This window comes from Aquarana catesbeiana, linkage group LG13 (assembly GCF_042186555.1).
Source record: "Aquarana catesbeiana isolate 2022-GZ linkage group LG13, ASM4218655v1, whole genome shotgun sequence".
In the NCBI taxonomy this organism is placed as follows: Eukaryota; Metazoa; Chordata; class Amphibia; order Anura; family Ranidae; genus Aquarana; species Aquarana catesbeiana.
Window position 1 is genome coordinate 170,462,164 of NC_133336.1, and position 15,896 is coordinate 170,478,059.

The window sequence follows — 15,896 nt, forward strand, 5'->3', positions numbered from 1 at the left end:
CTACAAGCACCGCTGTGGGTGCCATGCTAACCAGAACCCTGTTGACGGATACCGGCATCCGTTTGCCGTTTGAAGCCATAGGGGCGGTTTGTGTTGTACACTATCGGAGACATTGAAGCGCTGGGTATGCTATGCTACAGGTGCGAGGAACTGACCATACATCTCCGTCCATTTATCTGATGTTTGCAATGTGCCACAACCTATAATGTCGCCCTGTGCCTACCGAGTGGACTGGGCTACAGGGACCGCTACATTGGAAACTACTGCCCGTGCTTCTGGGGGCCAGCAAACCCTTGTCCTGTCTGCTACTGTGAGTGTTCCTGAGGGAGATGTCGCTGTTAGTATTCCATCAGCGGACATCGCCCTTTCTACTACCTCTGCTACACCTGTCCCTGTTGCACCTGTCCAGAGGAAGGTGGGATATGTGAAAGCTTCCCGCGGCTGCGGTCGAGGCCTACTCCAAAGACTTCCTGAACCTGAGCCGGAGGAGAGCATGAACCCTGGAAAATCCAGGACAGGAACAGGTGAGAGATCAGGGGGGAACATATCTGGGACTGACTGTAAATATTTCCCTGCGGAGGAGTTGAGAGACTCAGAGATAGATTCTCTGTCAGATATCTCCGGTGATGATAATCTATTCGAGACAATGTCACAGGAATTGTTGTGGGCTCAGGGTGAAATGTTGCTTCTGCCTTTAACTTTTCAGACTGGATGGCCATGGATTCTGGGAAGACATCACCTAGTGTGGATCCACACAGCACTACTAAAGAGACATTGTCTAAAGTCACTAGTTCATTTGAGTCTGAACAGATGCCCATCAGATCTATGGTGCGCAAGTCTCCAAATTCTTGTGTGCCTCCTGGTCTGGGGAAAAACTTTACCTTTACCTAGACTTGCCCGACTGCAAAGAGTGCTCACTAAAAGAGTTGCCACAGTGGAGTTTCTGGAGTTTCCTTATGTTACTAAAGAAATTATGCAGGAAATCGAGGCCAACCGAGAACAGTGGTACAGTGAAGCTGTCTGGGACTATTTGTGTGTGGCAAAACCTTTCCGGAGAGCTGGCTATTCCTCTATTATGGATGAATGGTTCAGTGGGTGCCTGCTGCATTGGGGTTATGGCCGGCAAATCTATGCTAACAAGGTGGTCATCTGCAGGCCTGGAAAGAACAACAATGTCTACTTCATTACCACTTTGGATAAACAGGGGAAAACACTGACTCTGCTGGATCCCCGGTTCTATTGGTGATTATCCAGAGGGACTGTTGTGTTTTTTTCCTCACTTTGCCAAGAAAAAAAAAAAGAGACTTTGGGTTGCATAGTTAGATAGTGTCAGGGTCGGTGAGAACTTCATGTTCAAGAGTTTTCACCTACTTCAGCACTTTCACACCTAAAGACTTTTTGTCATGCTAAATTTCTGCCACTAGGTGGTGGGAGTCACCCAAAGAGAGAATTTTAGGTTATAGTTTAGCTTGTTTGCACTTAAGTATGAAGGAAAGTTTCATTTCTTAGGAAGTGCAGCTTTGCTTCTTAATGTACAGAAAAGCTGTTTCATATTTTGCTTGTGTGTCTTGTGTTTCTTTTTCAGGTAAATCGGATCTTCAGTCAAGCTGCTGGAGAGTGGGTGGTTTAGATAGAGAGTGAGGGGTTGTAATGTGATATTATTGTATGTTCATGTTTTAAAATCTATAACTTTCTTATTTCTTACCCTCCCCTTTCCCATCCAAGTGTTGTGGTTCAGATACTGACTCTCAGGATATAGAGCCATTTTTTTATTCTCTCAGACACTGAGGACATCGTCTTTTTGTAGTGGGGGGAGTGTGTAGTGTCCTGCTCCTGTTGACCAGGCGCTCGCATGTAAATTTAGTGGGTTATCCGTTCTGCACATAGTTCAGATTCAATGTTATGGCTAAATTAGCCTCTGTCCCAGCACTGGCTGTGTTGCGTGCAGTTCCACACTGTCGTCTGTAGATGTCTTTGTCACCACAGGCCAGTGATGGAAGGGCAACAGTCTAAGGTGTATTGAGTGTCCTTTCGTCCCAGAAATGGTCCAGTAGGAGTGGTTTACCGCTGTGCATTCTGGGAAGGGATACTTAAGGGGCAGACGCCATTTTTTCACTCTCTCACCTCATGGTCCACCTGGCCTAAGGTATGTGACAATTCCTTTTCTGTGTCGGGGCCCTGCTGGCCCGAGGCTACATGACTGCAAGTAGGCCCAGAAGCTGTCTGGGGCCTACTGGTTCAGAGGTGGTCCTGTGCTGTCTGTCCTGCGGGAAGAAGCCGAGCAATTGAAAGACCCAGTGGAGGACTCATCTTGGAGAGGACCAAGCAAAAGGCTGGTATCTCAAGAGGAGCCTGGTGACTCAATTGAAGGATACATCCTAACCAATCTACCCCACAGTACTGCCGGATGGCTTAAAGGAATTTTGGTACTGTGTTGCTGGGTTCAACTAACACTAAATCCTGTGGCAGAGGATTGTTCAACTAACACTAAATCCTGTGGCAGAGGATTGTTCAACTAACACTAAATCCTGTGGCAGAGGATTGTTCAACACTTATTGTTCTCATCAAGTCTGTGGCCAGGGGCATAGGGAGGGGGTGGCTAGGGCGGGCTGGAGCCCCGAATGTGACCCCAAAAAGCCCAGAGTCAATGGAATGCTGCATTCCATTGTTAGCCCCAAGCGCCAGCCGCTGGGACCGATCTGATTGCGAGTGCGGCCGAAAGTGGCCGAGTGCAGCTGAAAGTAGCCGAATGACGCAGGTCCCGCCTTCTGGGGCCTGCGACGCCAATGTCAGGACCACGGGATGTGTGACGTGATGTCCATCTTAGCCTGCAGGATCCAGAAGGCGGGAGCGCTACATCCCCGCTCCAGCGGGTGGCTCTCCTCTCCTTTCCTCCTCGGCTCGGCTCCTCTCTGACGGTGACTGACTGACTCAGGCTGACCACACACCACAGCTGGACTGAGGTAGGTCAGACACACAATATGTGTATGTATGTATGTATGTCATTGTCAGTGCATGTAGGTCAGGCAGGTCAGTGTACATAGGTCAGGCAGGTCAGAGGTGTAGATCAGTGTATGTAGGTCAGTGGTCAGTGTATGTAGGTCAGGCAGGTCAGTGGTCAGTGCATGTAGGTTAGGAAGGTCAGTGGTCAGTGCACGTAGGTCAGGCAGGTCAGTGGTCAGTGTATGTACGTAGGACAGGTCAGTGGTTAGTGCATGTAGGTCAGGCAGGTCAGTGGTCAGTGCATGTAGGTCAGGCAGGTCAGTGGTCAGTGTACGTAGGTCAGGCAGGTCAGTGGTCAGTGTACGTAGGTCAGACAGGTCAGTGGTCAGTGTATGTAGGTCAGACAGGTCAGTGGTCAGTGTACGCAGGTCAGTGGTCAGTGTATGTAGGTCAGGCAGGTCAGTGGTCAGTGTACGTAGATCAGACAGGTCAGTGGTCAGTGCATGTAGGTCAGGCAGGTCAGTAGTTAGTACATGTAGGTCAGGCAGGTCAGTGGTCAGTGCATGTAGGTCAGGCAGGTCAGTGTACATAGGTCAGACAGGGCAGTGGTCAGTACATGTAGGTCAGGTAGGTCAGGCAGGTCAGTGTATGTAGGTCATTGGTCAGTGTATGTAGGTCAGGCAGGTCAGTGGTCAGTGTACGTAGGTCAGACAAGTCAGCGGTCAGTGTATGTAGGTCAGGCAGGTCAGTGTATGTAGGTCAGACAGGTCAGTGGTCAGTGCATGTAGGTCAGGCAGGTCAGGCAGGTCAGTGTATATAGGTCAGTGGTCAGTGTAGGTAGGTCAGGCAGGTCAGTGGTCAGTGTACGTAGGTCAGACAGGTCAGTGGTCAGTGTATGTAGGTCAGGCAGGTCAGTGGTCAGTGTATGTAGGTCAGGCAGGTCAGTGTATGTAGGTCAGGCAGGTCAGTGGTCAGTGTATGTAGGTCAGGCAGGTCAGTGGTCAGTGCATGTAGGTCAGGCAGGTCAATGGTCAGTGTATGTAGGTCAGGCAGGTCAGTGGTCAGTGCATGTAGGTCAGGCAGGTCAGTGGTCAGTGTATGTAGGTCAGGCAGGTCAGTGTATGTAGGTCAGGCAGGTCAGTGGTCAGTGTATGTAGGTCAGGCAGGTCAGTGGTCAGTGCATGTAGGTCAGACAGGTCAGTGGTCAGTGCATGTAGGTCAGGCAGGTCAGGCAGGTCAGTGTATGTAGGTCAGTGGTCAGTGTATGGAGGTCAGACAGGTCAGTGTAATGATCAGTGTCAGGCAGGTGTGTTTACTGGTCAGCATTGATGGGCACTGGTAAGTCACACAACCCCACCACCCAGCCCAAAAAAAAAGGCGTGCCACCCCCCCCTGGTTTTTGGACTTCGGGCTGAAGCCCCTGGTCTTTTTGCCACCTAGCAACGCCCCTGTGGCAGAGACTTTTGTCCGTGCATCATTCCGGCTGCTAGGCCAGTGAGAGAGGCCTATCCGGGTAAGCAAGATCCGTTGACTGAAGGTGTACTTGTCTCCGGGATCTCAAGTTCTTCAGTGATCTGCACAAGGTATCTGAACTTTCCCTTAACTCTCCATCCCTCTACAGCTCAAGTTGTTTAATAAAAAGCATTGGAAAAAGAACTAATTGACTGGTGCATACATCGGTGGGCGCAAGGCCCAGTATAGACTCTAAGTTTCTGGTATGGTGAACTGTGGATAAGGGGTGACGGCAAAGACCCAAAATAATAATCAACAGCTCCTTTGGGGGTCAGTGTTACATGTAAGGCTTAAAGCATAACTAAACCCTTTTTTATACAAAAATGTATTATAATGTAGCATAGCAAACACTGGATGTGGTGGCTGCATTAACTTTCATTTCTTCAGGCTTTCATTCCTTTATTTTGACCAAATAATCATCCAGTAAAACAGTTCTGTCTTAGGGTGGCTACATTCACTCCTCCTCTGCATCTATGGAGGATCAACATATCCACCCTTGGTGTTGGATGGGCTAGTAGCTCCAGATGTATTTGTTTTATAAGATGATATTTATTGTTTTCCTAAAAAACAAGTGCAAATACAATTACAACTAACACCTTTTAACCATTAAAGGGATACTATGGGTTTGTTTTTAATTTTTTTAAAAAAACAAACATGTCATACTTACTTCCACTGTGCAGTTCGTTTTGCACAGAGTGGCCCCGAACGTCCTCTTCTGGGATCCCACGGTGGCTCTCGCGGCTCCTCCCCGCAAGAGCTAACCCCCTCTGGGAAGCTCTCTCCCAAGGGGGTTACCTTGCGGGCACGTTCCTGTGTGATACACTCAGTGGCCGTAGCCGCCAAGTGTATGACCCGGCCCTGCCCCCCCGGCGCGCCGCGTCATTGATTTGATTGACAGCAGCCGGAGCCAATGGCTGCACTGCTATCAATCATCCAATGAAGAGCCGACTAGAGCTCGGTGAAAGCAACACGGGATTGCGCCCAAGGAGATTCGGGTCTCAGGTAAGTAAAACAGGGGCTCGGGGGGGGCCAGTGACTGCAAGGTGTTTTTTCACCTTAATGCATAGGATGCATTAAAGTGAAAAAACACGAAGCTTTACAACCCCTTTAATAGTGTCCTGCATGTGAGATACAAGTCATACAATCATTACATAATATACCTCGTTACAAAATACACAGTCGTTATTGGAATATAGTGAACAAAAGGAAACCATAGTCTATAGGATACTCAGCAGCATCAAGTAGTAAGAGCAGAGTTGGTCCAAAGGCCCCATATTTTATCAAAACTTTTTGGTGTATCCCTAGTAGTACGTTGTATAAGTGAGTTGCTAAAATGAGAGGGCACCATTATTCAGTTGTCTCCATTCTAAGAGGGTGACCAAAAAAGATCTTCTCTGTGTAATTATCTTATTAGCATAGAAATAGAGAATATACAGATTCAGATGGGCTTTACATTAATGGCTTACAATGTAAAACCCAACTCCAGTTAACACTTTTAAAATCCTTACAGCAATAGTATTTCATTTTCATTCGGAATAAATAGTTTTCAAATAAATTAGAGCTGGTGTAAGGAAATTCCAGTACGGCAAATGATGCCTACATACGCGCATACAGTATGGCGACTGGCGCATAGATATGCACAAATAGCATCATTCATAGAAATAAGCATAGGCGCATCGCTAACAGAAGTGAGCATTGGCTCGCACATGTACACAGGAATGTGTGCACTAGGGATGAGTTCGCACCAGAACATGCGAACAGGCAAAAAATTTGTTCAAACACGCGAACACCGTTAAAGTCTATGGGACAAGAACATGAATAATCAAAAGTGCTAATTTTAAAGGCTTATATGCAAGTTATTGTCATAAAAAATGTTTGGGGACCTGGGTCCTGCCCCAGAGGACATGGATCAATGCAAAAAAAAGTCGGTAGCAGTGATTTTAATAATGCTTAAAGTGAAACAATAAAAGTGTAATATCCCTTTAAATTTCGTACCTGGGGGGGTGTCTATAGTATGCCTGTAAAGGGGCCCATGTTTAGAACAGTCTGACAGCTATTAATGCATTGCCGGTCCGACAATACACATAGAAGTTCATTGATAAAAACGGCATGGGAATTCCTCACAGGGGAACCCCGAACCAAAATTAAAAAAAAAAATTACGTGGGGGTCCCTCTAAATTCCATACCAGGCCCTTCAGGTCTGGTATGGATATTAAGGGGAACCCCGGACAAAATTTTTTTAAAAAATTGCATGGGGTCCCCCTCAAAATCTATACCAGACCCTTCAGGTCTGGTATGGATTTTAAGGGGAACCCCGCACCAAAATAAAAAATAAAACAGCGTGGGGTCCCCCCAAAAATCCATACCAGACCCTTATCTGAGCATGTAATCTGGCAGGCCGCAGGAAAAGAGGGGGGGACGAGAGAGTGCCCCCCTTCCTGAACCGTACCAGGCCACATGCCCTCAACATTGGGAGGGTGCTTTGGGGTAGCCCCCCAAAACACCTTGTCTCCATGTTGATGAGTTCACATTGGTTCGGGGTTCCCCTGTGGGAAGTAGTTTAAATGACTTTTTTCCTTTGAAATGTCATTTTGCTGTCAGACTGTTCTAAACACGGGAAACATGCGCCCCTTTACAAGCATATTATAGACACCCCCCAGTTACGAAATTTAAAGGGATATTACACATTTTATTGTTTCACTTTAAGCATTATTAAAATCACTGCTCCCAAAAAAATGTCAGTTTTTAAAACTTTTTTGCATTGATCCATGTCCTCTGGGGCAGGACCCAGGTCCCCAAACACTTTTTATGACAATACCATGAATATAAGCCTTTAAAATTAGCACTTTTGATTTCTCCCATAGACTTTTAAAGGGTGTTCCGCGGCATTCGAATTTGCTGCGAACACCCCAAATTGTTCGCTGACTCGAACTCGAAGCTCATCCCTAGTGTGCACATACACAGGAGCATGCCCACAGTTTCTGGTGCCAGACGGGGTATTTAAGGGATGCTCTTGCTCACTGTCAGTGCTGACTGGTCTTCAGCTTTTCCTGTGTCCTGAGTGTATCCTGTATCTGATTCCTGTTGAAGCCCCAGCTTGTTACTGACCTGATCCTGGATTTTTCCTGTACCTCTGCTCACCTGTTTCTGACCCTGGCTTCCCCCTATGCTTCTGTACCTCATTGCCCACCTTCTTCTGATGTCGGCTTCCTCTGTGACCTTGCTCCTGCTTCCGACCTGGCTTTATACTACTTCTGAGTGTCGACTTTATACTACTTCTGAGTGTCTGCTTCAACTGTTCTTCATAACCGCTCCAGTCATCACAGTGTGTTCCTGCCTAAAGCATGCTGAGAGCTTCAATAAGCCACACCTATAAAACTTGCAGTACATGTAGAGTGCCCCTTTAGCCTTGGCTGGTCCAGCATGCTTAACATCTGCTCCTAGCCTGACTTTTCAAGCCTGCATCCCCTGCTCCAAGTTCTGCTACAAACACCTGCTGAAACTCATGTTCCTCCTGTCCCTCGGCACCATCTGTTCTACCTTCAGTGGGTCCTGGGCTGGAGATACAAGAGAGGCCAACCTCGTCAATTCAGTCTCCTACCAGGTACGTGACAGCTGGCCTTTGTAAGCACCCTATTAGTGTTAGGTGGTTTGTCTCAACCTTTTAACTGCCATCTATGGTCGACAGCTTGGGTGTTTAAAGCAAGTTGAAAGACAACATACTTACTGGCAAGATCAAGATCACCATTGGTTTCAGTGGATGGAATAGTGCTCTATCATTGGTGACAGTGGATGAAATAGTGCTCCATCATTACTGTCAGTGAATTAAATAGTGCTCCTTGGTGTCATTGGATGGAATATTGCTCCATCAATGGTGTAAGTGGGAGGAATAGTGCCTCATATCAGTGGGAGGAACAATACCCCAAAGGGTAGATAAAGGCAAGTAAAGTGCCACAGTTTGAAGACCACTGTTCTAGTGTCACAGGAGCATCACCGAGACACATAGTAAGAGATAAGAAAATGTAGTAAATACAGTAACAAGATAAATTGCAAAGTCCAACTGCAGCCAGTCCTTTTAAATATTTCATTCAGCCCTGGTTCACACTGACTGCAGGAATAAAATGGTGAACTCGCGCCATTTAATTCCCGCATGTCAGTCCCGATTTTGGGGATGATTTCAGAGACTCGGGTTTCTGCACAGATTTCAATGGAAATTGCACCCTGAAATCGCCAAAATTGGTACAGAAAATACTTTTGGGAATTGGTGCGGCGCTGCAAATGTGGCGTTGCACCAATTCGGAAGGTGCCATTGCCAGCATTTGCCGCCGATTTGGCATATGATTTGACATGTTGACAATTGCATGCCAAATTGCACCAATGTAAACCAGGGCTAAAACAATAACTGATGATCTTGCCAGAAAGGTCCCTATTCAGGAACTTCCTGTTATAAGGTGAAAACTATCCTCTTATGATGCTCTTCCATTGTCATTCTGTCACACATGCCTCTGGTGGAAACTACAAGCCACCATGCTGGCCCACATTGTATAGGTATGGTTTAATGTTGTCTTTACCAGGAAGCCGGTCCAGAGCAAAGATGTGCAGCTAACATTTGAGAGCATGCAGACAGGAAGTGGTTAGAGGAAAGCAGCAGTGTTAAAATGCAAACACAGATGTAAAATGGTGAAAACAGTACTTTATGAACAAAAAATATAGCAGTTGCCCCTTGCTTTAGCAAAAAATAAATTTCATCCAGTTAGGGTTTAGATTAGGGATCTCCAAAACTGCAACCTGGGGGCCGGATGCAGTCCTTTGCTTGCCCTTATCTGGTAATTTACCTTCCACTGATACAAGACACTATTCCTCCCACTGATGGCAGCAATTGAGCATTATCCTTGCTACTGACATCAACAATGGGGTACTATTTCTCCCACTGATGCCAATGATGGGGCATTATTCCTCAAACTAACACCAACAATGGGGCCCTGATAATCCCACTGACACCAACAATAGGGCACTATTTCCCCCCTGACACCAACAATGGGGTACTATTTTTCCCACTGAAACCAGCAATAGGGCACTATTCCTCCCACTGACATCAGCGATAGGGCACTATTCCTCCCACTGACACCAGCAATTGGGTACTATTCCTCCCACTGACACTAGCGATAGGGCATTATTCCTCCCTCTGACACCAGTGGGAAGGAAAAGTTCCCTATCGCTGGTATTAGTGTAAGGAATAATGCCCTAATACCAATGATGTACTGTTTACTCCCACTGACACCAAGACAATTTCTACTCCCAATGGCCACAGTCTGGCCCCCTAAAGTCTGGAGAACAGTAAACTGGCCATTTGTTTAGAAAGTTTGAAGACCCCTGGTCTAGATCAACGTTAATGTGTGAAAATACTCAACAGATCTCAGCTCTTCAGAGCCAGAAGCAAGATAGATAGAATCATGCCGCGTACACACGATCTGACTTTCTGGCATACTTGGTCCGGCAGACTTTCCGACTTTCCAGGTGTGCCGGACTTAAAAACGGACTGACTTGCCCACACACGACCGGATTTTCCGGCGGTCTAGGTCCGCCCGTCTTTCCGACGGACTTTCGCCAGAGTTATGGCGGACTTTCAGAATGAACGGACTTGCCCACACACGGACAAGTCCGTTCATTTTGAACGTGACTCAGGTACGACGGGACTAGAAAAGGAAGTCAATCTCGCTGCTTTTATCGGCGAGATTGACACCTTGCGAGCCCCGTCGCGGGGCATACCAGGCCCTTAGGTCTGGTATGGATTTTAAAGGGAACCCTCTACGCCGAAAAAATGGCGTGGGGTCCCCCCTAGAATCCATACCAGACCCCGATCCGAGCACGCAGCCCGGCCGGTCAGGAAGGAGGGTGGGGATGAGCGAGCACCCCCCCTCCTGAACCGTACCAGGCCGCATGCCCTCAACATGGGGGGTGGGTGCTTTGGGGGAGGGGGGCGCCCTGTGGGCCCCCCCACCACAAAGCTCCTTGTCCCCATGTTGATGAGGACAAGGGCCTCTTCCCGACAACCCTGGCCGTTGGTTGTCGGGGTCTGCGGGCAGGGGGCTTATCGGAATCCGTGAGCCCCCTATAATAAGAGGGCCCCTGGATCCCGGCCCCCCACCCTATGTGAATAAGTATGGGGTACATGGTACCCCTACCCATTCACCTAGGGAAAAAGTGTCAATAATAAAACACACTACACAGGTTTTTGAAATCATTTGTTAGACAGCTCCGGGGGGGTCTTCTTCCGGGGGTCGTCTTCGTCTTTTTCCAGCTTCGGGGGTCCCTCCGGTTCCTCTTCTCCCGGTGTTCCAGTTCTTCTGGGCATGCCTAGGGACTGTGACGACATAAGGGGGCGGGGTCTCTGCCTATATAAGTCACAACGGAGCTCTCAGAGAGCATTCCAGCCAGAGAGAGCGTCGTGTCAACATCGGAAGAAGAGGAGAAGAGAAGAAGCCCAGAAGCCAGAAGTCCAGACCTCCGCTGGCAAAAGAGCGGCATGAAGACAGCGGAGGAGCCGGCAGAAGAACTGGAACACCGGGAGAGGGACCCCCGAAGCCGGAAGAAGACCCCCGGAAGAAGACCCCCAGAAGAAGACCCCCCCGGAAGAAGACCCCCCGGAGCAAGACCCTCCCGGAGCTGTCTAATAAATTATTTCAAAACCTGTGTAGTGTGTTTTATTATTGACACTTTTTCCCTAGGTGGATGGGTAGGGGTACCATGTGCCCCATACTCATTCACATAGGGTGGGGGGCCGGGTTCCGGGGGCCCTCTTATTATAGGGGGCTCCCAAATTCCGATAAGCCCTCCGCCCGCAGACCCCGACAACCAAGGTGCTTTGTGGTTGGGGGGGCCCGCAGGGCGCCCCCTCCCCTAAAGCACCCACCCCCATGTTGAGGGGATGCGGCCTGGTACGGTTCAGGAGGGGGGGCGCTCGGATCGGGGTCTGGTATGGATTCTAGGGGGGACCCCATGCCATTTTTTCGGCATAGGGGGTTCCCTTTAAAATCCATACCAGACCTAAGAGCCTGGTATGCCCCGCGCTCACCGCAATAGGAAAATTCGTTTTTCCTATTGCAGCGAGCGCGAAATGCAATACCCTGCCCTTGCGTCGTATCTGGTCCGTTGGACCAGCATACAGACGAGCGGGCTTTCCGTCGGACCAGCACACAGACGAGCAGACTTTCCGTCAGAAACTGAGTCCAACAGAAAGATTTAAAACATGTTTCAAATCTAGGTCCGGCGGACTTTTGGGAAAAAGTCCGCCGGAGCCTACACACGGTCGGATTGTCCGGCGGACTCTGGTCCGCCGAACCAAGTATGCCGGAAAGTCCGCTCGTGTGTGCGCGGCATTAATGTTTTTAATGCAAAGTTGGTTCCATTTCCATTTCCTATAAACAATGTTATTAAGGATGTTACCAAATTAACAGCTTGATATTGAAATATGACAAACAGGTGTAAATATACAGTATATGGTATATGGTTTGGCAAATTTGTATAAACATAGTAATAAAATGATAACAATTCAAGGTGCAAAAACATTAAAATGTGATAAAAGGATCATTTGCATTGAGCAGTCATGTAATAGTTTAAAAAGGCAAAGGGACCTCATAGTCAATGATTTGGTAAATTTTCCGAAGGTCGATCTTTATTTCCACTGTATGAATTTATATAAATTAGAAGAATAGGTAAGGCTGAAGAAAAATAGGGGAAAATAATATGTTATAAGGGTGAGTAGGAAAGAAAAGTTTGCAGGTAAAGAATGGCAAAGGAAAATGGGAAGGGGGTTCTCCAGGGGTTTAGTAAATTCATATGATTAAATGGACAGTAGTAAATATTCAAATTGTAAGAGCTCCGAATATAAGATCCAGGTTGCCATATAGGAAGAAACTTGGTATGTTGTCAGGAAAGACAGCTGAGAGTTTTTCATTGATCATGATGTCATTTAACCTTTATCTGAAGCTCGGTTCACACAGGGACGACTTGTCAGGCGACCTAGTCGCCTGACAAGTCGCCTCCCGTTCTGTGCTATGGAACCGTTCTAAGGGGAGCGACGCAAGTCACTCCGACTTAGAAAAAGGTTCCTGTACGACTTTGGGGGCGACTTGGGGCGACTTGCATAGACTTCTATACAGAAGTCGTTTTGCAAGTCGCCCGGGCAGTCGTTTTGCAAGTCGCCCGGGCAGTCGTGTGCAGGTCGCCTCGGTGAGGCGACCTGCAAGTCGTGCCGCCTCTGGTGTGAACCGAGGGTAACTGTTTCAAAGCTTAGAGGGAGGGTTTTCGAGGCATTGGCTATCGCAAATCTAGTGGCTGTGACAATACAACAATTAACTAAAATATATTGGTAACTGGTTTGTTTGATAACCCATCCTTCTCCATTTCAAACATGTTTATATATATTTTGTGCAATAATAATAATGAAATAATATTGTTTCTATATGGTAACATCTAAGTAGATCAAAAACAAGAAAAGTCAAAACACCACTTAATGGACTGTCACAGAGGATTCAATATAAATAGCAAATTATTGGATCCTCTGTAACAGTCCATTAAGCAGTGGTCTAAGTTTTTTTGTTTTTTTGTCTATATAGTTTTAAGTCACTGGGGTATTCAATAAAAAAGGGAGTTCATAGGCCCTTCCAGTCATTTTTGATTGTATGGTGATATCAAATCTTTGTATATGATGAGAATTATGTTGTTGGTGTTCCTCATTTTACAGGTCATTCCAGGAATTGCTTCTAACTGAAGTCCCAGCATGCTGGTATTTCTATGTAATAATCTATTCTTTGGAAAATATAAACCAAATAATTGAGATGAACGGAACATATTACAGCGGATTTTTACTGCTGGGGTTTGCAAACATTGAGAATTACAGAATATGCATCCTCTTTATTGTCCTCCTAATTTATCTACTAACTTTATCTGGAAACATGTTGATCATATTGGTAGTGCATTTTCACATATACCTTCAGACACCAATGTACTACTTTATCACTAACCTTTCCTTTTTAGAGATGTGGTACATATCAACTACAGTACCTAAACTTCTCTCCATCCTGTTGACAAAAGACAAAAGCGTCTCCTTCCAATGGTGCTTTGCTCAGCTCTACATGTTTCATGGTCTAGGTATGACAGAATGTGCTTTATTGGCAGTTATGTCGTTTGATCGATTTATGGCCATATGCAACCCTCTTAGGTACACCACCATCATGAATGAGAGAATGTGTAGGTATTTAGCATTTTTATGTTGGTCTTATGGGTTCCTATCTGCAACAATACCACTCACCTTTACTATAAGAGTGCCTTTCTGTGGTCCATTACACATAGATCATTACTTCTGTGATCTAGCTCCTTTGCTAAGCTTGGCCTGTATCAGCACTTCCATTAACAGAACAATAAATGGTTGTGTCATTGGTTTTGCCACTATGTTTAACTTTGCATTTATTGTAGTAATGTATATTAATATCATATGTTCAATTGTGCAAATGAAGACAAACTCTGGACGAAGCAAGGCCTTCTCCACCTGTTCCTCTCACATTACTGTGGTGATGCTATTTTATAGTACTGCTTTCACTGTCTATGCCAGCCCACAAGGTGCACACTCTGTGAACTATGACAAGATGTTCGCACTTGTGTATGCCATGTTCACCCCTTTACTTAATCCAGTTATCTATAGCCTGAGAAATAAGAAAGTAAAACTTGCTCTAAGAAGAATGATCAAAATGAGATTTATAAACATATAAGTAAATGACTGTTGTAAATAAATCCTCTCCTGGTGTGTCTTTTGGAGCCTTCCATTAGTGTGGATCTGCTATGCTCAATGGTTCCTCCTGTTCACCCTCATGTCTACTGTGTGCTGTAATGTGTCCTTTACCTTCTTTATTATGGTCAGGAATAAAAAACAAAATATTAAATTTATTTTTTTTTGTGTGTGTTTTTTAGATAAATATGAAATCATGCATATTGGGAAATAGGTAGCGGTTTGCACATATGTTCTGTATTTACTATGAGTAGGACTAAAAAGAAAAATGCTTGTTTCATTCCTAAAAAGACATAATGAATAATTTTTCGTTTTCTAAGCTGCACAGTTGTAAAACATCTGATGTTTACATAAGTTAATAACTGAAACTGTCAAGCATCCCATAGTTTACAACAGTCATTGTCGGCAGCTCTAAGTATTATTGATCAGTTTGACACCTTTTCGGGTATTAGAGTTAATTGGGATAAGTTGATTTTATTCCCCTGACTGACGAAACCCCACCTGCAGATATGCCCGCTCCTCTCAAATGGGTATCACGATTTAAATATCTTGGTAGGCATATCCAAAAGGACCCCTCACGTTACTTGGAGGATAACCTATATCCTATTCTCCAACAATTCACTTGGCACTTTTCAACATGGAGGGCGCTGCCACTGGCCCCAGTAGGTACGACCAATTTGATCAAAATGTCCTTTCTTCCTAAATTCCTCTATATTTTTCGACAGACCCCTGTCCCTATCTCTAATGTTTTTTTTGTCAAACTAGACTGGGCCATTACCTCCTTTGTCTGGACGGACTCGACTCCTAGGATAGCTAAAACTAAGTGATAACTCTCGCTATCGGAAGGGGGGCCATATTTATCCAATTTTAAGAAATATTATTGGGTGGCAGTGCTGGTTACCTTGCGGTAGTGGTTTGCTCAGGATAAACCCAATCCGGCAGTAAATTTGGAGGCAGTGCTTCTGGGCTCATACTCTGAAATTAGCAATCTGGTATACAGAGGACCGAGATGTAGCTCCCAGGTTACTACACCAATGAGAACTACGATTGCTGTCTGGTTACCCTGTCTCAGTGAACTGAATACTGTGTGTCTACATACTCTGTTATGGGGTAATCCCGCTCTGTCACACATAAATTCTGTTCCGGATCCGCAGGTCTGGGCTAGATACAATATTCGGACACTGAAACACATTATGCCTGAAGGACGTCTTATCTCTTTTGCAGAGATGAGGCGTCAGTTTAAGTTTCCTCCCTGGATGTTCTTCAGGTAGCTCCAACTCAGTCACGTGGTTTGAGTGCAATTCCCAGGTGAAATGACCCTAGCTACAGCACAAAACATAGATAAAACCCTATCTTCTATTTATCTTCTGTAGAGGGTACCTGTAGGGATACCTCTAAAGTGACAATGGTGTTTCAGGCATGGCAAAAAGATATTCCTGCCCTCATGAAGGAGGACTGGGTAGAGGGTCTACAACAGTACCTTCCATTTATGATCTCGGCTAAAGACCGGTTTGTACAGCTAAAGTAAGCAGTCAGTGGGGACATTTATGCACATGGTGTGGTTGTGTCCACTCTTACAAATTTACTGGCAGGCTGTGGTAGCTGACATTAATGTAGTTGCTGGCCTCAGCATAGCAATGGACCCCCTTATTCT

At 46.0% G+C, this 15,896-nt stretch overlaps 1 protein-coding gene across 1 annotated transcript; it reads left to right on the forward strand.

The window, feature by feature from the left end:
- The first annotated feature begins 205 nt into the window (after positions 1 to 205).
- LOC141116607 (olfactory receptor 6N1-like) lies at positions 206 to 14,225 on the forward strand. Its single transcript, XM_073608999.1, has 3 exons — positions 206 to 524; positions 1,586 to 1,637; positions 13,202 to 14,225. Exons 1-3 carry the CDS (start codon positions 206 to 208, stop codon positions 14,223 to 14,225), a joined length of 1,395 nt encoding a protein of 464 aa, XP_073465100.1.
- The last annotated feature ends 1,671 nt before the right edge of the window (positions 14,226 to 15,896 follow it).

Excerpts from the sequence above, each read along its gene's own strand:
- LOC141116607 (XM_073608999.1), top strand. The coding sequence starts at position 206 with ATGTCGCCCTGTGCCTACCGAGTGGACTGGGCTACAGGGACCGCTACA. Across the intron at positions 525-1,585 it reads AAAATCCAGGACAGGAACAG|GTAAATCGGATCTTCAGTCA; the intron begins GTGAGAGATCAG and ends TTTCTTTTTCAG. Across the intron at positions 1,638-13,201 it reads GTGGGTGGTTTAGATAGAGA|GTCATTCCAGGAATTGCTTC; the intron begins GTGAGGGGTTGT and ends CTCATTTTACAG.